The following is a 22,627-nucleotide window of genomic DNA, read 5'->3' on the forward strand; positions in this document are numbered from 1 at the left end:
ACAGATCTATATAAATGTATTGAATACAAGTTCTTATTCTTTACACATAACATCCAAATTGCTTAATTTTACAGCAATTATTTTGTGACCATCACAGAAGTCAGTAGACGCATTAAAAACTGGTCTTCATGAACAGGACTCTGCTACGCTTCCTGTAATGAATATTTACGAACTAAAGGCGTCATGAGTTCATGGGAGAAAGGTCCTGTACTGAGAGGAATGGGAAAATATCTAGAGCCAAACAGGATTTATCCAAAATATTGTAATTTCATTTCAGTTTGGTTAAAGGGATGCACTGTGGTCTGTTGCAAAGTGTTACTCAGATTAATGGCAATAAAGGGGCTCAGATCAGCAGAGACAGCGTTTCAGAAAGCATACTCCAAAATCAAAAAAGGGATTGCCCACTTTCCCCTACCCTACCCTCTCTGCAGGCTCCTCTGCATCTGCCTCTTTTTTTTAGGGGTAATGGAGGGCTGGTCGAGAGGCACCACCTCCAGGTCCAAAAACAGCTCCCTGAAGTGTCCAGGAACAAATATTACATGCGCAATCGACCATAGATGCAGTCCCACAGTCCCCAGTGGTAAATATATCAAGTTCTCTGTCTGATTGTGAAGTATCAGTACTGTCAAAGGGTTTGTCTTTCAGTCCCACATCTACTCCAGATTTTTTTTTTCTTTGGACTCAGAACTTACCCGTTTCCGCAGCTTTCACCCTAAAAGGTTGCGGGAATAACTATCAAAATCTTATTTGATTGTGAGAAACCCTAACACTAGTCACTGTCAAACTAGATCTCAAAAATTCTTGGATAGGAACTATACTGAGTGTTTGGTCCGCAGGTTGAGGGAGGTCTCAGCTATGAGCAGGAGTGATCTGTTGAAGCCCAGGGACAGGAACAGTGGCAATAATTACAACAGAATGGTTTGTGTGACCACTTATAATACGTTATCTAACCAAATCTCTTTGTCAAGCAGGAAATATTGGCATATTCTGGCCTCACTAAGTTCAGATATTCCAGTATTTGCAAGTCCTCCTATAATGGCCTTTAAACGGGCAATATCTATTAGAGATCATTTGGTCAAAGCTGACATTGGCCCCTCTGTTATGGGCAAACATGGACATCTGGCCCCGTTACGATGTGGTACCTTCCCTTGTTTGCAGTGTGTTAATTGCGAATATATTATGAAAGGTAGAGAATTTAACCATCCCAAGCGTTGCACCCCAATAAAATTGCAGCATTATGCAACTTGCAATTAAAAATACGTGATTTACGGAATCAAATGCCCTTGTGGTAAATTTCACGTCGGAGAGACCACTCGCCCCATTAAGGAACGGATAGGCGAGCACTGTTCTAACATCAATAGGGCCTATAAACATAATGGTTCCCCTGAATACCTGACGTCTCCGGTTGTCCAACATTTTTGTGATGGCAAACATGCAGCAAGGCAATTTAAGTTTCTGGTATTGGAGGTTGTTCAGAAATCCTGTGTGTGTGTGAAATGAGAGGCGTCCTGGATTAGAAGTTTGCATACATTGGTACCCCATGGTATGAATTTAGACTATAGTCCTTGAATTCATTTGATGTGATTTTTATTTTGTTTTATATGTTTAATTTGCTATATATGCGATGTTGATACTCTTTGTATCCTCTATCTTTTCTCTTGTCCTATCTCTATTCTCACTTGCTATGGACATCTGTTTATCCAGGGAGAATCTACCTTACCTGGTACATATTTAAGACTAATTGGTCCTATAATGCTGACCGCGTATTGTGGTTTGTATTTGTGCAATTCCCTTTTTTGTATTATAGAACTTTGATAAATATTTGTACGCATCACCGGTTGTTTTATGCATACGTTTTTACGCGTGACGCATGGTCGCATTATATGACGCGTATTGTTCATTTTAGGCGGATAGGACGCATTTGTAGGCGGAAAATACATATGCGTTCCAAGGCTATCTCCCATGCACAGCAAGTGTTTGATTCGTTTTAGGGTGTGCCATTACCCTATATTATGCTGACTCAGTCACTACTTGTTACCACTCTTCCCTGGTCCATCCTGCCTGTGTGCGGTGTTTAATTGCAGTTAAAGTGAGTATATTTACCCTTAATATGGTTAATGCCTGTTAGATAGTAAAAGCACATGTGATTATCTTCATATTGGGTATATTTATGGCGTTTTGAACTACATGGTTTTATTTGTCAGTTATTCTTATATTTAATATGCTTGTCCTTGTGTACTTGGCTCCTGGTTATGTTTTTAAACATACTGTTCCCCCCTTTCTTCTTCCCCCCTTTTGAGCTTTGATGTTGTTGTTGCTTAGGCCGATGTGGTATGGTCTGACATACATTTGATGTAGTGGATGATATTGGATTTGGTCCACTTCATTATACCACATGTATTATACATATTTCAGGTGGCGATTCCTGGCTTAATATTGCTCAGATGTTATTTCTTCTACTTTTTCTTGTTGATGACAGGTATTTAGCTCACGTCTGTTTTCTTGGGGGTTGCTCTATCTCTCTGGTTTCTGTTTATCCTTCTGGTGTTCCAGGTTTTTGTTTTTTACTCAGTCTTTTTCTTGTTCTCATCTTGGTGTTGGCTCCTTTATTTCTGTATTATATTGCTTTCTTGGTGCTGTATGTATTTTTTGTATTGTATTTTAATATTATATTTTTTGTATATTACATTTTAGATATATACAATTGTTTACGAAGGCCTGAAGAAGGGTCTGCCCAGAACAAGTCGATGTCGCCTTATTAAACAATTGCACTTCACTATATGCTTTTTGGCACTTTTTCATGGGATGTTGTGTGCAAAGATGAATCCTTTTTGAAGATTTGTGAAGCTTTTCTCTAGTTTATGGCTTCACTTTTTTTTTTTCTGCAGTCACAACCCTCCTCCCACTAATCAGCTCTTTGGAAAGGGTGTTGCTTCGACTAACAGTGCCAATACCCACTTACCACCATCATTTCTGGAAGCTAGGGGCAACACCTGAGGTCTGAGACATTTACTAAAGACCACTACAACCCTGGTGAAGAGGGAACCTAGAAACTCAAAAGAGAACCAGGAACTAAAGGAAAACTTCCGAAGCAGAGAAGTATTAGGATTTCTCCCTACAGGCAAGATTTTTTAAAATGCCAAGACATAGGCTCGAATATAGACAAAACCAAGCTGGTTATTTTTCTTAATGTGAATTTATCGCCCTAAGAGAACATTATGTATCAGCATCATATTATTTTTTAGATCTATTTCCTATGGATAACACTCGATTTGTCTGTCTCTTTAAACCTTTCTTGCCCACACAGCTATGATAACTTATGGATACCCATGTAATTCACATTTACATGCCCTGCAAGTGTGATATCTGCCTAAGAAACTACTTCCTCTTGACTACCAAACAAGGAAAGAAAATCTACTATATTCACCCATCTACTTGAACAACACAACTAAAATGCAGTGTTCTCCCCAGAAATTTTTTCCAGCCGGGTGGCATGAAAAAGTAGCCGGGTGGGGCACAACCGGGGGAATGCAGGGAGTACATTTGAAATTGGCGCCGGTAGACTTGGGCGCAGGATACAGCGGTATATGGTTGATCCTGCTTCTTGCACAAGTCCGGGCCGTTTGAATTACTATTCCCCCTCCAGGCCGACGTGGATAGTGGGGGAATGAAATAATTTGGCTTCCAGCAATAGCTGGAAGCCCAATTATTGTGTTTTTTAAGCAACTTTGGCTCCGTCTTCTGACGGAGCCGACGTTACTCACTGAGCGCTGCTATAGACTGATTGCCATTATAGTCTATGGCGGCGCTGGCTGCGCCCAAATCTAGCAGCGCTGAAAAGCACTGCTCCGAATGCAGGGCTGACACAACTCTGCTCACAGCATAGGAGGAGGAAACAAGCTGATGTTAGCCGGGTGCTCACCAAAATTAGATGGGTGGAGAATGTCGCCAAAAGAGCCTGGGGAGAACACTGAGCCTGCATATGGCTCTCATTTCAGGTGTGCTTTAAGAAATACACAATCTCTCTTAAAGGGACTCAGCTGAAAATAGTAAAAAGATTTTGGGGAGGAAGCCCCAGGTATGTATAAAGCCCCATCTACACAATATGATTATTTGTACAATTCGATTACGATTCTATTTATGGTCCAATTAAATCCGACATGTCCGATCGGTATTCGATTTGCCATGGTTTTGCAATGGCAAAGCGAATTGAATCGAATCCCGATTGGACATGTCGGATTTAATTGGATCATAAATAGAATTGTAATCGAATCGCACAAAGAATCTTATAGTGTAGATTGGGCTTAAATCTTTTTACTATTTTCAGCTCTGGTACACTTTAAAGTGAACAGTGCTTTTTGTTATATTTGCAGCTACAGAAATCCGTCTGACAGTGCAGGTGAAACAGACATCATATAGTTAACACATGTCCAGAGCTATACAGCTATATGTATTGGGCATCGTTAATGGTACCGATCGAACACAATTATTCAGTCAATGGTTTTGGGGTTGATTCCTCTACCAATCATCTGATTGATAAAGTTTTCCTTGTTGTTTGTGGACCCCATCGATTGTTTCCGGCTGAATGCATTTATTCGATCATGAATCGTGTCGCATGTCCATGTTCTACAGATTACTCTGAGAAGCTACAAATTCACACAGATAACAAAACTGTGTTTTTTGTGTGTGTGAAAATGCAAAGTGCAGCATGGTCTGAAAGGACATGCTGGCCCTTGTGATTTCACAGGTTTATTATTGTATCCTTAGGGTTAAAAAGGGTGGGGGAGGGGGAGAATAAACGTCAGGACAGATTTTTTTTTTATTGTGTGCAAACTGTCTGAGGTCACAGCTGAGCTGCCAGCTACATGCGTTTTGCCTGTATCTGTTCTGATCAGGTTTGTTCTCTTCAGTGCTGCGGTCAGTGAGCTCCGTTCTCCAGGCAGCCAAAACATCCCTCTATATGCAACTAGTCCGCAGCTGCCCCTTAGGTCTTGTGACAGCCGGGGGAGGAGGTGAGTGATTGCCTGCACTCCCCACTCCTCTCTAGTCTTCTAAACACAAGTGCCGTATATTTCACAAAGACGGCCAAGTAATTACGGATACACATTCAGAGGGGAGGGAGGGAGAGAGACAACTGACCTAATGAGCAGCTGTGAGGAGAAAAGGAGGCTCCGAATTACAAAGCCAAACGGCCATAGTCTGCCCTGCCTTTATAGCTACACAGACACCAGAGTCCCTTCTCTGTGACTGACTGCTTGCTTGTATCGTTCCTGGAAGAGCACGCTGCAGTCAGATGGTCCCGCCTACCGCCGAGCTGAGCCAATACCTGTACGAGCCTGCTGAAAAGCAGGAGATCTCGTACACAGAGGAGAGAGCCCAGCGTGTGACGCAGCCGGGCGGGGGGCTTACCTCACCCGGGCGGCGCGCCCACCTAATTGATCCTGGGGAGAACACTGAAATGCATTACAAGCATTGATCACATCCGCATCACATTAACACCTTCTACACAGTGCACCATGGAACAGACTGCCACCGACCCAATCCAACCTGAACTTTGTAGATTAATTTCAAAAGCTACTCCTGTCTGGCACTCCCTGTAAAAGCTGTCTGTCACATAAAGCATTTGAGTGTAACGCCAACATATTAAGCTTTATTTAACAAACAATCTTTACTAAAACTTCTTTTATTCACCCTATTGGACTCCATACCACAGGATAGTACTCACCAACCCTCATGAACTTCAACTGCAAAAGTCAACTTTTCAAGAAAGCAATCTGACCCATGACACTTTTTCCTGCCTACTGGTTCCCTTTATTTTGTTTTATTGCTTTGGGGTAAGTTTATCAACACACACACCACATCCCTGGGGATGAGGTGGGATTCTCGAGAATGAACAAGGACATGGCAGAACCTTGGAGATTCTGAGCTATAACAAACCACTAGCAAGGAGAACTAGAAGAGACATGGTACAGATGTTTAGAACAAGGTTCTGACTTGTGGATCTGGGCATATGGTCCATTTATACTCCAGTTTTCTATATAGCCTTTATCCACTATGGCCCTTTATCCCCTAAACAAGCATAGACAAAGCCACTCCTGTTGTAGGAACTGCTGTATATTGCATTACCATGTCTACTGATTTATGAGTGTGTGGTATGCCTGTGTATTTTTAGTATGACGCTTGTTTGTAACCCCATAAACATGTACACATCTTATATTCCCTAATTGGGATTGACAATGAGGTGCAAATACAGTAATTCCAAGTTGATGCAGGATTATGCAATTATGCATTCAAATATATGCAACTTGAAAATGGACTAATCAAACCCTGCCAAGGTGGAATTTGACTGGACCATTTTCAAGCTGCATACATTTGCATAACCCATCTGCATAATTCTGCATCAACTCCTAAGTACTTGCATCTTACTGACCAGGCCTATTCCATAATTGTAAAAAGCTACAAAATAGATGAGCACCATATTAATTCTAAACTGCTCAGTGGTGGTATGTGGGTCGGCACAAAAGAGAAATTTTCATCCATAATTATATTATCATTTAGAAATTAAATTGCAAGCAAGTAAAAAAAATAAATAAATTTATATATATACTTCCAAGGAGTTCCGAAGAGGCCAAATTTAAACGAGGGGCTGAATGCACAGAGAGAGGACTGGGACTCTATGGGATCCAGAGGCTTCCTCCTCCATAGGTGTGTGTATATATGTGTGATCATTTTTATAATATATATATATAAAAATTATCACACATATATACACACCCCTATGGAGGAGGAAGCCTCTGGATCCTATAGAGTCCCAGTCCTCTCTCTGTGCACTCAACCCCTCGTTTAAATTTAGCCTCTTCGGAACTCCTCGGAAGTACTCAGGTTCCTAAGTATTCTCTCGTCTTCTGAAGTACCGAAGACTTATTAGACCAAGGTGGTCAGAGAACCTTACAGGGGCCCAAAGGTGGAAAGAGGACTGCTAAGGCCCTGACATCCAGAGCTTTCTCGAACTCCATAGGAGAGTACATTTTTGTTTGTTTAGCTCGTTTCAGTTTTACTTTAAAAAAAGAGCACCTAAGATAAAAAAAAAAAAAAAAAACAGAGCCTGTCAGGACATATTTCCAAAGTGGTTTGGCAGTCTTCAGAAACATGGCTTTGACAGCACTGCTGAGGAGGTGGGCGTAGCGTCACCTATGACTCGAAGATGTCGGATCAGGTAAGTATTTAACCCCGCGACCCCCCCCAATCTGTCCTCATTAAGGCTAGGAAAACACTAGGCAGAAACACTAGCGTTGCCAAAAAATGTTTTTGCTGCCAATTAGTAATAATAAGTCTATGAGCTGCATGTTAAAAAACCGTATATATGTGCATTTTTGAAAACACACAATGTATCTCAATGGAGACGCAGAGGAATGTGATTTTACATGTGTTTTTGATGGGTCTGTTTTAAAGTTACACTGAAGTGAAAAACAAGTATACAATGATTTGTATGTGTAGTACGGATAATTAATAGAACATTAGTAGCAAAGAAGAGTCATTTTTATTTTCAGTTATAAAAGCTGTTTTTCTCTAACACTATCATTCTCTAATATTTGCAGTTTACAAATTACACTATTTTAAATGATAAAACAGAGAAGAGCCAATGACCCTTTGAACTCCCTGGCAGAAAAACTTAAAGAAAATCTGTAACGAAAAAAACTCTCCTAGGGGGTACTCACCTCGGGTGGGGGAAGCCTCCGGATCCTATTGAAGCTTCCCCCGTCCTCCTTGGTCCCACGGTGGCGGTGATGTAAATATTTACCTTTTGGCTCCAGTGCAGGCGCAGTATCCGCTCCTTCCCACGAAGATAGGCGGAAATGGCTGATCTCCGTCGGGCCACTCTACTGCGCAGGTGCAAGTCTCCTGCGCAGTAGAGCGGACCCGACGGAGATCGGCTATTTCCGCCTATCTCCGTGGGAAGAGCCGCAACAGCGCCCCCGCTGGAGTCTGGAAAGGTAAATATTGAACAGGCTGTCAAGTCTGTCGGGCCGCTGTTCAGAGGGCTGCAGCGAGACCCCCGTGGGACAGAGGAAGCTTCATTAGGATCCCGAGGCTTCCCCCTCCCGAGGTGAGTACCCCCCAGTGACGTTTTTGGTTTTACAGTGTCTTTAACCACTTTACCGCCAGGGGCGTAGAAACACGTACCGCCCCTAGTGGTACCACCGCTGTCCGCGCTCCCGCTCGTCCGTGTGCGCGCTGCCGCACGCTCGCCCGGAGATCAATGAAAAGGGAAAAACAGTTCCCGTTTTTTGATCTCAGCCCCCAGCAATGATCGGCTGCTTCTATGAGAAGCAGTGCGATCATTGTGAAAAAAAAAAAAAAAAGTTTCCCAACAGTTTCGCTTACAGGTCGCATGGACAAAAAAAGTACTGTGGCCATCTTGTGGCCAAATAGTAAAACTACACCCAAAAACATTTTTCATATATAAATACCTAGTTTTACATTATAAATTAACTCATTACCTCCCACACTCCAATTTTTTTTTGTAATAAAAAGAAAAAAAATTACAATAAAAAAACAAAACAAAAACAAATAGTTACCTTAGGGACTGAACTCTTTAAATATTGATGTCAAGAGGGTATAACACTGTTACTTTATAAACTATGGGCTTGTAATTAGGGATGGACGCAAAACTGAAAAAAAAATGCACCTTTATTTCCAAATAAAATATTGGTGCCAAACATTGGGATAGGGGCATAATTAAAACGGTGTAATAACCGGGACAAATGGGTAAATGCAATACGTGGGTTTTAATTATGGAGGCATGTATTATTTTAAAACTATAATGGCCGAAAACTGAGAAATAATGCATTTTTTCCTTTTTTTTATTATTCTTCCTGTTAAAATGCATTTACAGTAAAGTAGCTCTTAACAAAATGTACCACCCAAAGAAAGCCTAATTGGTGGCGGAAAAAACAAGATATAGATCAGTTCATTGTGATAAGTAGTGATAAAGTTATAGACGAATGAATGGAAGGAGCGCTGAAAGGTGAAAATTGCTCTGGTGGTCAAGTGGTTAAACAAAAAAAAGAAACCGTGAGAAACAAGTTGAGATAAGTGCTTCAGAAAATAGCATTGCTTTCTGACTAAATTAGTTGGAGAGCTCAGAGAAGCTCTTTTGCATAACAAGTGAAGTTTAACGCTTCCTGAACAATACGAGACTCCTATCTGTGCTGCTAAGGTTTTATTTCTTAGCTGTACTGCACATACAATTCATCATATCAAAGTTTTCACTTCAGATTCTCTTAAAAAAAATATGATACTGGATTTTACTTCATTGATTAGGGAAATTAATTTTAAAAAAAACCCTGCAAACGCACTAAACACGGAGAAGTGAAAGGCATGCAAAAATGCCATAAATAAATAAATAAAAACGCATGGGCCAGCAAAGCAGCGACAGCCCAACATTGTCTAGTACAGTTAACATATATGAAAGCAGAGGAGAAGCTTTTTGGAGAACAAGATTGTTTTTTCTCAGATTTCTCAAATGACAGCCATCAAAATGTGGGGGAAAAAAATTAAAAATCGGCTATTTTGTTTGCTGATGGACATGCCATCATTCATTTCCAATGAACATTTCATTAGATGGTAAATTTAGCATGGCAGCAAACATTTAAAAATATTGGCAAAACGTGAATTTAAACAGAATTATGTTGGCATAACCATTGCTTACATTATATGCTAGAATTATTATTAAAGAACACACAAGGGGAAGCAGACAAGGCCCATGCATTGACACACAAACACCACAACACATAACTCAATGAGACACTTACACTGGCCATTCTGACACGATCCTGAAGACTACTACGTTGTTAAACCATCAAAACAGAATAGCAGGGATCCCCAAACAATCCACCACGTGACAATGCCACACAATGTAGAGAACAGCATAATTAGGACCCATCTAAAAAGGGGAGAAGATGAAACAAAAATGCAGATGGAGAAGCAGGGTTTGGTATGCTGCAGATGATGCAATTGCAGTGAAGTGTTGGATAAGTACTGTCTAGTCTTTACAGGCAGCCCGCAAATTTAATGCTAGCTGGTGGCTGGATAGTGTACTGGTTAAGGGCTGTGCCTCTGACACAGGAGACCATGACTGAAGGACTGCATTGCGAACTGCAGACGATCCAGGAAGTGGACGGCGAGAGAGCACACAGCCTAGAGGGGGGTCTCAGGTTAAAATTCTGTAGTAAAATTTTGATCATGTGATCAAAAGTACAGAAGTCAGTTTTCAGGCTCTGAGATTATGGTCGATTCTGATGCCTGGATTGAGTCATACCCACTCAAATTTTAGGGCCCCATACTGGGGGCAAAAACTACCCTCACTACCCTCGGCCCCCACATGGCAAATCACAATCTTTGAAGGCCTGAAAACACAAATGTCTGTGTGTCCACTTTTCACACACTCATGGCTGGGAGCGTTATGCATATGCTTAGTTCATTAAAGAGAACCCGAGGTGTGTTTAAAGAATGTTATCTGCATACAGAGGCTGGATCTGCCTATACAGCCCAGCCTCTGTTGCTATCCCAAACCCCACTAAGGTCCCCCTGCACTCTGCAATCCCTCATAAATCACAGCCGTGCTGTGAGGCTCTGTTTACAGCTGTAGTGTCAGTCTCAGCTGCTCCCCTGCCTCCTGCATAGCTCCGGTCCCTGCCCCCGTCCCTTCCCTCCAATCAGCAGGGAGGGAAGGGATGCAGGTGGGGACTGGAGTTCTGCAGGAGGTGGGGAGAACAGCAGACTGACACTTTAGAGATAAACACAGCCAGCTCTGACAAGCTGTTTGTCAGCAGCATGGCTGTGATTTATGAGGGATTGCATAGTGCAGGGGGACCTTAGGGGGTTTGGGATAGCAACAGAGGCTGGGCTGTATAGGCAGATCCAGCCTCTGTATGCAGATAATATTCTTCAAACCCACCTCGTGTTCTCTTGAAGACTAACTGTGCATGCACAGAACACTCAGCTACGGAAGCATAATGGAGGTGCGCAGCCCAGAACAATGCATGTGCAGTTCTCTGCAACCCAGCTGAATTGTGCAGACTTCACGGGGGCACAACGGATGGGACCGGAAGGGTATTGAGGGAGCTGACGGACCACAGGAGGCGGGAAAGAGCCCAAGGTAAATAAAAATAATTTTGTTCCATCATGTCAGGTTTACTTTAAACACTAACCGGCTAAGGTAACATCTGGATGAGGACAGGCACAGACTACCCGGGGACCACGTGTGGCACTGTTCGCCAGCCCCATACAGCATTCCTCCCTGTAATGCCCTGAAGGCACCCACTGTTTATATTACAAGGGAGAAGGCACAGTCTAAAAACAATCTGAGAAAATTGCAACCTATAGAGTGGTCATTGGGGGAAGTGGTCAGTATCTGGGCTCCTGACCTGGTAATTTACAAGCAAATTGATTGATTGATTGATGTCAGCCTGTGCCAAATCCGTCCTAATTCATTCGATTCCAGAAATCCTAGGTCTTCTGAAGACCCACATCACAATTAATTTTGACAGTACTTTCCAAGACCACAAGCTTTGCAGGTTTGTGTAGCTTATTTAATGACTAGGCCACAGCAGAGACAATAAACAGACAGAAAACAAGGACAAAACATCAAAGGAAGCACAAATCATACAAGTAGTGACCTCCGGATGAAATCCAAATGGGTTTCATTCATACTTCATCCTCCTAATTAGTGCACCTGAGTGGGTGGGCGAGGGAGGGTTAAACTTCCCCAGAGATGGAGGAAGCGTAGTAGTCACGTGACGCAGCTTGGAATGCAGCATGGGATGGATTAAAGAAGACGGCTGCTGGGTAAGTTTAAATCGCCCTCACCAAGCCGCTCAGGTGCACTAATTAGGAGGATGAAATCCGAATGAAACCCATTCAGATTCCATCCGGATTTAATCGAGAGATCATCACTATGTACAAGTCTAATATAAGTTCAAACTAGCTTCAGAATTATACTTGTGCAATAAAGAAAACAAAAACACAAGCAGGTTCACATTCACTTCACCACAACAATGAACTTATATGTATAAATATGATAATTCTTGCACATACAGAGCTCTATCAGTGACAATGATGGTTTAACTAGCAAAATCTGACGTAATAAGATGTTTCTACTATGTGAAAAGATGCATGGGGTACCAACATCATGCTTACATCCTTTAATAGCGATAAATTCAACGTGCAGCATGCGTGGAACAAAGGGCTGCTCAGACCCTCATACAATTTTAGCCTATGCACCACTCGGAAAGTAGGCTGTTCGCACATCTGAGCTTTACATGAAGGAAGGTAGAATGAGGTTGGTGTCAGTAAGGCCCAGTTTGCGGTTAAGATTTCCACAGCTCTCCCTACTTGTTCTTTACACGAGGCTGTAAGTTTGGCTCACACACAAAAAAAGGTGTCCAGTCCTGTCAACAGTCATCAGTTTTGTATGTGTTTCTATAGCTGTGTTCACACCTAAAAGGTGTACATTTCCGGCCCGGCCAGATAAAACTGATAGAAAACAGATGTAAAACTGACAGGACATGCACAGATTTATGCGTGAACCAAGCACGAGACTAAAGGCGGAATGGACTGTAAGCTTATTTGTGTCCATCAGTGCACATGGTTTCATGGTTTCTAGCATTGGGCTACCCTTCAGGCAGTTGTCCTCACTGATCCACACTTTGACTGTCATTATTATTATTATTTATTGTATTTATAAAGCGCCAACATATTACGCAGCGCTGTACATTAATTTAGGTTACAGACAATATTTAGGGGTGACATACAGCAATATAACAATACATGAATACAAGACCAGATCACGCAGCACAGTATGAGTACCAGGTAATGCTTAGTCAGTCACTGGAGGGGAGCATGGAGATTAAGCAAGTTAGGTTCACTCAGATGCATAGCATGGGTGCACAGTCATGTCATGTGGACAACAATGTATGCCACAGGGACATACAGCTTTTCTCTTCATGCACAACCTCTAAAGCATATGTGGAGTCTGTGTCCTATTTGTAGGATTCTCAATTTAATCACTAAGTAATGTGTTAGAGGCTAAAACCTGGTTAAAATATTGCCATATTTGTATTATACTAATGTCAACTAGAAAAATGTCAAACAAAAAAAGTCAACTGTAATTAACAATGGGCTTTATCAAATTTATGTAGTATACATGCCTACACCACAGACCACTTCAGTCATCTTGAGTCACCTGGTGTGTTCTTATCGATTACCATCTGAATGTCAATAGGTAGCAGTGACTCCGGTAACAGTGTGCACGTGACTCCTACCTCAGGAAAATTAGCAACCATTAACTAATCCAAAGCTGAACTAGGCAAATTCTTACAGCGATTGGGTTAATATGCAAATATAATCAGCGTACAGAATAAGTTTCATGAGCCAAATATGCTTCACAAATTGCACTCAGCTCACATCCTCTACTCTACATGGATACTATGGAAACGGGGGCTACAGGGGACAAATACAATCATCCAGTGTATGCTAATCTATATGAATGCATATAGAAAATTAGCGGATTAGCTTTGGATAAGTGGCTGGCACTCTTGTTTTGCAAAAAGTTTGAATCCCAGCCAGAAAGGTTTCTGCACAGGGTTTTTATGTTCTCTCCTAGTTCACAAGTTTGCTCTGGGTATTTTGGTTTCCTTTCACAAAAAAAAAAAAAAAAAACAAAAAACAAAAAACTTTTGGTCAACTGGCCTCCCTCAAAAACTAGCCGTAGAATGTGGTATGGATACTAGACTGCACCTCAATGAGTGACGGTAATTATGGTATGCGACTTGCTTGCATCTGTAAAGCACTGTATCAGAACAATATAAATGCATAAAAGGGAGTAAAAAAATGAAAGGAACCGGTTAACCAATTAAAAACTATAGGAATATGTTAATTAAAAGGCAATTTGTCCACTTGAAGAAATATTGGCACGTTTTGTTCTCCACACTTACTATACGGCAATCTGCTGAAAAGATTGCCACTTTTGCCACAATCTTAATTTTCCTTTCTTGGTACTGTGGTGTCAGTCAGCCCCAACTGCCACTTTACAGGAGACCCCTAGTGTTTGCCAGTTTTGTCAAAGATCACCATTTATAAGGCAGCGGTAAGCAGCTGCAATAAAAGTCAATAGGCTGCTTACTACTACTCCATTTCTAATCTTGGTCACAGCTTTGAAATCAAAATAGCCAGGGAGTAAATTAGTCTCTGTACTTTTATAAATATGGCACAAGAGGTAGTGGTTGTAGCAGTAATAGAAGTAGTGCTCAGAGTTTCAATAGTGAAAAATATAAGGTGGCAAACTTATAATCTATTTTTTTTAATTATAAATAAGACTCCTGCTGCTCTTGTCAAACAAACGAGTATCTGATCATAATACATACCATATAGTTACAGCGAAGCATACCATTAAACACACAATCCTATCTTGTACATCAAAAGTGAAAAATAGGTAGTAGAAAAAAAAAGGTAGTTTTCAGTTCCAGAAGTCTAGTACAGGCAACTTTGTAGAGTCTAAACAATGTAACAAGCTGAACATGATCTCTCTTTTTTGGACATACTAGATCGGGGGTGCTCATTGGGTAGATCGCAAAGGACTTCATGGTAGATCCCGACTGCACTACATTTCCCATTCTGTATATACAATTATGCACCACCTAAAATTGTACATAGGTAGATCATTTTGACTTGCTAATTTTTAAAGTAGCTCACAAGCTGAAAAAGTGTGGGCACCCCTGTACTAGATAAATGAAAATTTTCAGAGATGTATGGTTATTCACTTCTTTAGCAATAATGCAGTCTCTTTGGTACTTACAATATACTCGTCGGGTGTATTTCCATTAGGAGCTGCTGCCGTTTCCGCAGTCAGTGCCCCACGCACGGCTATAGTGTTTCAGCTGCCTGCTGCAAAATCTGTCGCCTGGAAAGCAAGCCACTAGAAAGACATGCAGCGTTTCCACGTGCAGCTCGCAAACTGGGAAACGCTGCAGACTTGGCCTCAGTGGAAAAAGGCCCATATGGTATTTACAATCCTGTGGCCATATTTCCCAGATTATTAGCTATATTCTAGTGTATAATTACTTCAGTGGCAGCCGAGCCACATCAGAACATAGGTCACATTCTATGGGAGAAAATCTACTCCAATAAGAAAGCACTGACTTTTTTTTTTTTTTTTTTTTTTTTTTTTACAATCTACAAATCACAGGATATTATTCTAGCAACTGATAATCTCTTTGGTGGCCAAGCAATAAGATTTACATAGATGATCTTTCTATTCTCATACCCAGCACTAGCAGTTCTTAAGGCACGTGCACACCTTTGATAGATGTCGCCCCTTAGGGATCGGAGCCCAATACCCTTGGGCAACATGGCTGGGCTGCAGACAAGCATGTCAGCTGTGCAGCCGACAACAGGCTCTGTTGCTATACAGGGAACCGGGAGGCCCACGTGTGTGATGTCACGTTGTGGGCGGGGGAGAAGTGTGCACAATTAAGTTGGCCGTCGCTGGCGTCAAGTTGATCCACCGGGCGGATAGCTTGCAGGTCAGCAGTTGGGGGCAACTGTACACACGCCAGATTATCGTCTGAAGCGGTCGTTATCGGCTGCCTCAGCCAACTTTTTCACAAGTGTGTTTGAGGCTTTAAAGTGTACCTATATCTATCCTGCTTACTTAGCTTTGCTAGCAAACCCAAGGAAAACCCCTGACAAAAAAAAAAACCAAAAAAAAACACAACACCATTTTCCCTATGATCTCTCCCACTGTCTTCTATTTGTGGCCAAGTTGAAGTTGCAGTGTGGTCCTGGCAGCCCACCACACAAACTCTCCCATGTAAACAATGCTATCTCAGAGAAGCCTCAGAAATAAAATAGTAATTTTAGAATTTGCAGAGTAAGATGGCAGCTCCCACAACACATACAACGTGTAGCTCCTGCAAGCTAGGAGAGATGTTCGTATGTGTTCGTGAAGAACTTGGGCAAATTTATCAAAACTACTGCAAGGATATGTAGAACATGGCAGATGCGAGAACAAGCGAGAGAAACAAATTCAGCTCGTTCTAACTGAAAGCAGCTGAACAATACCTCCATTCAATTGGCTATTCAACTTATAGGTAATAGTTATAACAAGAAGAATCTTGCCTGCCTTGATTACAAAAAAAAGTTGCAGCCATCTAATAAAAGACACTCCCTTTCATCTGTATACTACAAGCCCTCCAGTCATTGAGGGGAGAAGCAGCACCAATCTCAGTTGGCTGTTCCACAGTAGGGTAACTGTGCTGTAATGTGGGTAGCTGGTACTTTAGCACTAGTCTAAATTTGATAGAACACTTTTTGTACAGTATTCTCCACCCTCATTAAATTCATATGTAGGGATAAATCCATCACTTTTTTGTATCCTATGTGAGCAGTCCCGCTTGAGGTGCTGCATTACCCCACTTGTTTGTCTACGGAGTTTGCCATGGTGCATCAGCAATCTATTAGTGAAACCACAATACTTTGGCTGCTAGGGTTCACGTGCGCGTCAAAGGCTTTCAAGACAAATTCTTCTACATCAGGGGTTCGCTGTTCTTGAGAGTGCTAGGGGGCTGAACCAGTGAAATGTAATACAATTTTTGCCAATTGCCATGAGGTACTATATGTGACATTCTGTCAAAACATTTCCATGGTAAATAACCCATATACTATGTGCAGTTAGCATGTCCCTTGCAGTATGCTGCCATAGTGCTATTGGTCGCAGCTGCTAATCTGGGGCTGTTACTGCTGCTGGCATAGTGGTGACTGCTACAGTGGTGGCTGATAACCTACAGGCAAGCAAAGGGCGAGACAGAATGTCAAACAAAGGTGGCCCTTTGCATGGAATTAACTGCAGAGCTTCAGGGGACACCAGAAAAGGCTCGACAAGCCACATTTGGCCCCGGGACCGGACTTTGAAATATGCTTTTATGTAGAACAGGCATGTCCAAACTACTGTTCAAACTTAAAATGTGACATTAGTTTAAAGCACAGTTAAAGCATACTGGAACCCTATTGTCAAACAGGATAAACTTACGACAATGGAGCCACTGATGGGATTCTTGTCTGTCGCTTACACTTCAAGGCACGCAGCTTATCACCCTGGGTCACACCAATGGCTTCATCATCATCACTGTACTGTACAAAGCAGAGACACAACTAATGAGGTAGGTTCACAAAACATGATAACATTTGCTGTACTTTTCTTGGTTTATAAATCTGAGATAACACTGTATACCGTATTTTTTGGACCATAAGATGCACCTAGATTTGGAGGCGAGACCGGGGAGAAAAAAAATACTAAACCAGGTGCATCTATGGTACAGGGATGTCTTGTGGTGCTTCTCCTGCCAATTATTATTTCCCCCTTATACCTTGCGTCCCCCTTTGGTCCCATTGTACCTCTTGTGTCGCCTTGTATGTCTTGTTGCCCCTTTTTACCGCCCATTGTAACTCTTCTGGCTCCCTTGTTGCCCCCCCTCCCTTTTACCTCATATGTGTCCCCCACTCTTATGTGTCCCCTAGAGTGGGGATTGATGGTGTGTAGGCACACAGAGAGCAGGTACGCTGTGGTCTGTGTGACTGAAGAGAGCAGCGTGCTCTCATGTGCGGTGAGAAATCTACTCATTGCGTGCAGTAGCTTAGACCCACGTATTGCCCCGCAGTAGGTGGAGGATAGCGCAGGCAGTCCGCTCGGCGGATGATCTGCGTCTGTGGAACTGAAACAGCTCATGTCTCTGCAGAGGAGATCAGTGTTCAGCGTGCACGGCAGGTGCTACGACAGCAATGGGGTCTCTCATGCAGGGAGTGAAACTGCTGAGTGGGCTTTGGTAGTCATGAGCGGGACAGTCTGCGAGCTGCCCGGAGACTGATGACGCAGAGCTGGCCGGAGACTAATGAGACAAAGCTGTCCAGAGACTGATTACGCAGATCGGATGAACATAGGAGTTTAATCCGGTTAGACGCACTGCTTCCACTGCACAATACACAACCCGAAGAGGGCTGGGGAGCATGGAACAGGGAATCCCCATCTGCGGCGTTCATATTGGGGGATTTTAAAGTCGGGGGACTCCCTGTATTCAGACCATAAGGCGCACCCACTTTTTCTCCCCACTTTTGGGGGAGAAAAAAAGTGTGTCTTATAATAAGGCCGAAAAATATGGTACACCAATCTCAAGGTTAATGCATGTGTAAGTAAATGTATGCTATAGAAAAATGTGAGACTTCGGTTTTAAGGAAATCCGATCCATCAATGTGTTTTACCCATATCTGAAGGAACTGATTGTTTATATGCAAACTGACAAGTGGCTGGCTGGTGAGTGCACTCACAAGAGGGGAGGTGTTGGATCATTTTTTCTCTATCTCCCTCAAACAGTGATGGCACATCTCGCTGGAGTGCAGCACTTGGGGAAATGTGTGTTTATTCAGACAGTACTCAACGCTCTGAGCAAATTTTAATTTACCTCTCAGGGTTTTCCTCCTATTGCTGTGTCTATAAGAGGAGGTGATAAGAAGCACAGCTTAACTACTATATGCTTATTTTCTTGAAAGAAGTGAAGTGACTTCTACTGGTGTTGCGATACCCTGAATACTTTTGCTTTTATTTTACCACTGGAGCACAACTTATTGTTTGGAAGGAAAAGAAAACATTGGCCTCGATTCATAAAGCATTCCCGCATTCGGAAATGCTGAAAACGGCTCACTTTACCGACCACACAGCAAAATCTGTATTCATAAAGGCTTTTTCCGCATGAAAAGCCGACATTCGCGAGCAGAGTGATGAATCACCGCCTTGCGCGGTGATTATCATAGCAAAAGTAACAAGTAGTCAATTCATAAAGATTAGAGGTAGCGGTATGCGGACGGGTATTACCGCTACCTCTGATGTGGCGAGAAGCGTGCGGAATACAGTGCAGTGAATGGGACAGACCTCCCAAGCAGCTGCAGAGAGAACACCGCACGGAGGGACTCCGCCTGCTTCTCCTGTTTCTGCATGTCTCCCGACAGCCTTACGCCTGCCTACAGCGGAATATCTCCGCACGCCTGTCACAACTAGCAAAATTTTTATGAATTACCACCCTGAAGGCGGAAATACCGACAGCGGTGTTTCCCCGCTCGACGTTACCTTACCGACAGCACTTTTGTGAATCGAGGCCATTGTTTTAGGAACTACTAACATTTCAGCATCATTTCAATAAAGTGAAAAAGGCAAGATTGTTTCAAGTACCAGACAATAGTCCACTTTTCCATGCCTGGGTTTTTATTTTACATAAATTAAATATAACAAGATATTCAGGATAACACCCCCCTCTCTCCCTTTTTTTTCCCTTTTCTTTTTTTAAGAACACAAGTGAGGATGCTGGAATGTTGACAGAGTCAGTAAGGAAAGATGGTGAATTTAATGCTCTCACAAACTTAAAGGAATTAGCTCAGTTTACAGTCACTGTGTGTTTTCCCACAATATGAACATGCACATAATGCGTTGTGAAGTGGGGGAAATGTGCATTTTTCCACTGTGGGGAAAAAAAAAAAAAAAAACAGGCTTGGTTGCTTTTTTCACACACCCCGTTCAATTCCCTACTGCGAACAGCTTCTGTCAGCCAAGTGTGCAGAGACTATAAAGAATAGTCTGCAGAAAAAAACAGCAGTCACTATTCTGCAGCGTGAATGGTGGTGTCTTGTGCGCAAATATGTTATTTATAGGTTGGTCGACCCCTGACAGGTCTAGCAAATCATTTTTATGGAGTATTGGAGAAATTTATCATGCAGTCAAAGGCATTCTGCAACTTGATCACTAGTACAGATTGTGGCCATCACCAGTTCTTTTTCTTAATAGTGTACCAAGTGTGAACACTGCCTATAGAACTTCCTAGTGAAACCTGAACTGAAAGGTGCCCTGCGTATATGGCATGACTGAGCTGTAAAGCAGGTTCCATCACTCATTTGCATGTAAACAATCAAAAAAAAAATTATGATTTCATTTGCACACAATTGCACAAGCCTAAGAATTCCATATACTGATAATAATATAGAAAGGTCCATCAATTCTGCCAGTGTAGTTCTGCACAGCAACAGCATCACACCAGTAGAAATCGCATACAATGAAACAAAGCTTTAGGCCTCGTTCACATCATTTAGCGCAGATGGCTGTGCGATTGGAACGCAACGCGTCCGATCGCACGCCATCTGCGCTCCTATGCGCTGCGCTGCAGATCCCATTCATTACAATGAATGGGATCTGCGCTGCGATTCCCAAAAATGCGTGCAGCACGCGATAGCGCAATCGCGCTGCCACGCAGCGCATATGATGGGAACGGTAGAAGGGCTGTCTATGCCCTTCTACCGTTCTTGCGTGTCGCACACTATACGCGCTGCCAAAATGCGGACGGCAGCGCGTATAGTCTGAACGAGGCCTTACTTGTAGCCCAGTAAGCTGTCCTCACCGGAATAAATATACAGTATATGAAACCTCAGCAGTGCAATGACACGCAGCAGCGTGATTCTAGATTTGTTTTCCATAGGTTCTGCAGCTGTCCCAACATGAAAACATTTCCAAGCAATTACCAGTTCAATGTCTTCTTTGCCAGAAGCTTTACTCAGATCATCCTGAAGAGAAATGTCATCTACTCCAGAGAGAATAAATGTCACTGACACTTGGTTTCCATTTTCATGTTCCCTCTGCTTCTTGCGGTAAATGTCACCTTCCATCCAAAGGCTCATTTGCTTGCTGTAAAAATGGGATAACATACAATTTGTTGGTGTAAGAAAAAAACTGGAGGGAAACAAAAAAACAAATCTGGTGACAACAAAATGGACCATACATTAAATATGTCCCCTCACAGAGTCTCTGGAAGAGTTTATTGCACTGGAATGGCTCCTCAAATACTCTTGTTGTCAGACATAGCTGTGTGGTAGTTTTACAGTTGAAATCTACTCAAAAAAAAGCCCAGAGTGATGCAAGAGTGAAACCGTTGCAACTCTTGGCACTTAAGAGTGTTTTTATTAATAGAAGGTTCCCTTCAGAGAAGCAAGTAATTTAGACGTTGGTGATCGCCTGGTAAAATGGGAGTCACACAGACCACAAGTCGCCGCTGATATTTGCGCCATCTAATTACGCTAGTCATCGGTCGCCACCGGCAATTAAATTACCACCTGGGTGCCGGCATAGCTGCTATGACGGCACCCGGTTAGAAATTGACTGCTAGGGGCACCCGGTAATTATAAAATCTGTGAAAATTCTTATATCAGCGGAGATAGCAGCGCAGGGGGTAAGCAGGGTTAGGCATCATTAGAGAGAGGGTTCAAGTGGTAATGGGGTCACGTAGGCGATAGTAAAATATTGAAACAAAAAATTACAGATCAGAATTAGCTAGAGCCTAAGATTAATAATTTTAATATATTCCACTGGTGGCTATTCCCCAGCGCCCAAACTACGGTGGTGCCCTTTATCAATGTACCTACCCTTCAGCCACACCTTATTTATGCTGCTTTCTGCAGCTGCTTGCAAGCTTAACTTATGCTACGTACACACATGCGACAACGATTGTTCGTTGAGAACGACGAACGAACTTTTAATTGATGAAAGAACGACCTAAGTAAAGTTAGTTTTAAAATGTGTGTAACGATCTGATCGTTAGAATGAACATTACATCACGTAAAGCAACTATTGCGCTTGCGCATAAAAATGAAGTTTCATGGAGATATATCGAAATGCACATGTCAAGCCTAGTACGAACGACCGTTTCCAACGATGTACTACTTTTGCAAACGATCGTCGTTGGTAAAAATCCGCCAAGCTAGATAGTTCGTTTTTAACGATCTAGCTCGTCCGTCGTTAGACTTAATGATCGTTGGTTGTTTTTTTTTTTTAAACTATCGTCGTTTGAAATGATCGGGGAACGATCGTTTCAAACCACTATAGTCGCATGTGTGTGCACACCTTAAGAGCGTAAAGAGGATCTTCACTCCTCTAAATTATTTAGTTAAGCGTTTGTAAAAGCTTTACTCTCCCTAATGTACGGTGCATACTTACATTTATCAGAGATACTGGCACATTTGCCCCGGTCAAATCACTATGGAATGTATACATAAATATTTGTATTTTTGTTACCCCTCTGTAAAGTGAGCAGGATCACCACTTTACCTCCCAGGATTTTTAAAGGTAACAATGGGTATCCTGTATAATTTGTGTTCTACTTTGGGGGGAGGGTGGGGGGTGAGGTACAGTTTGGATACTTACCCAAGTAGTGAGAGATCTGGATTGTCCAGAGGCTTCCCCGATCCTCTGGACAGATGCTCATTGTAAATCTTAGCTCACCCAGATTTACAGTAGATTCTTAAATTCATCAGAGATGCTAGCACATTTGTTGCTGGTAAATCACTGTGCAAGGGTTTTTAATTTTTTTTTTTTAATTTGCCGGGATAAAAAAGGTAAGAATAGGGTATCCTGAATAATTCATTACATTCTCATCAGTGTATGATTTTACCTGTACATGGTCTGTGTATGCCCAGCAGAACGAAGATGCTTGTGCATGGAGGAAAAAGCCATGCATAAGCGAGTGACATATCCTGGGCA

The 22,627-nt window shown here is 42.3% G+C and overlaps 1 protein-coding gene across 10 annotated transcripts in view; it reads right to left on the reverse strand.

Moving 5' to 3' along the window:
* Positions 1-22,627, reverse strand: part of LOC137519004 (dual specificity protein phosphatase CDC14C-like) — a 217,808-nt gene that overhangs the window by 21,793 nt on the left and 173,388 nt on the right. For 7 of the 10 annotated variants that reach the window (XM_068237657.1, XM_068237648.1, XM_068237641.1 and 4 more), the window contains 2 exons: positions 20,617-20,779; positions 17,090-17,190 (listed from right to left, as the gene is read on the reverse strand). In XM_068237657.1, coding sequence (XP_068093758.1) covers positions 17,090-17,190; positions 20,617-20,779 — 264 coding nt within the window. Of the gene's footprint in view, positions 1-9,815; positions 9,947-17,089; positions 17,191-20,616; positions 20,780-22,627 lie in introns of all 10 variants that reach the window. The other 3 variants (XM_068237631.1, XM_068237621.1, XM_068237612.1) reach the window with 1 other exon arrangement.

This window comes from Hyperolius riggenbachi, chromosome 1, assembly GCF_040937935.1.
Source record: "Hyperolius riggenbachi isolate aHypRig1 chromosome 1, aHypRig1.pri, whole genome shotgun sequence".
Taxonomy (NCBI): Eukaryota; Metazoa; Chordata; class Amphibia; order Anura; family Hyperoliidae; genus Hyperolius; species Hyperolius riggenbachi.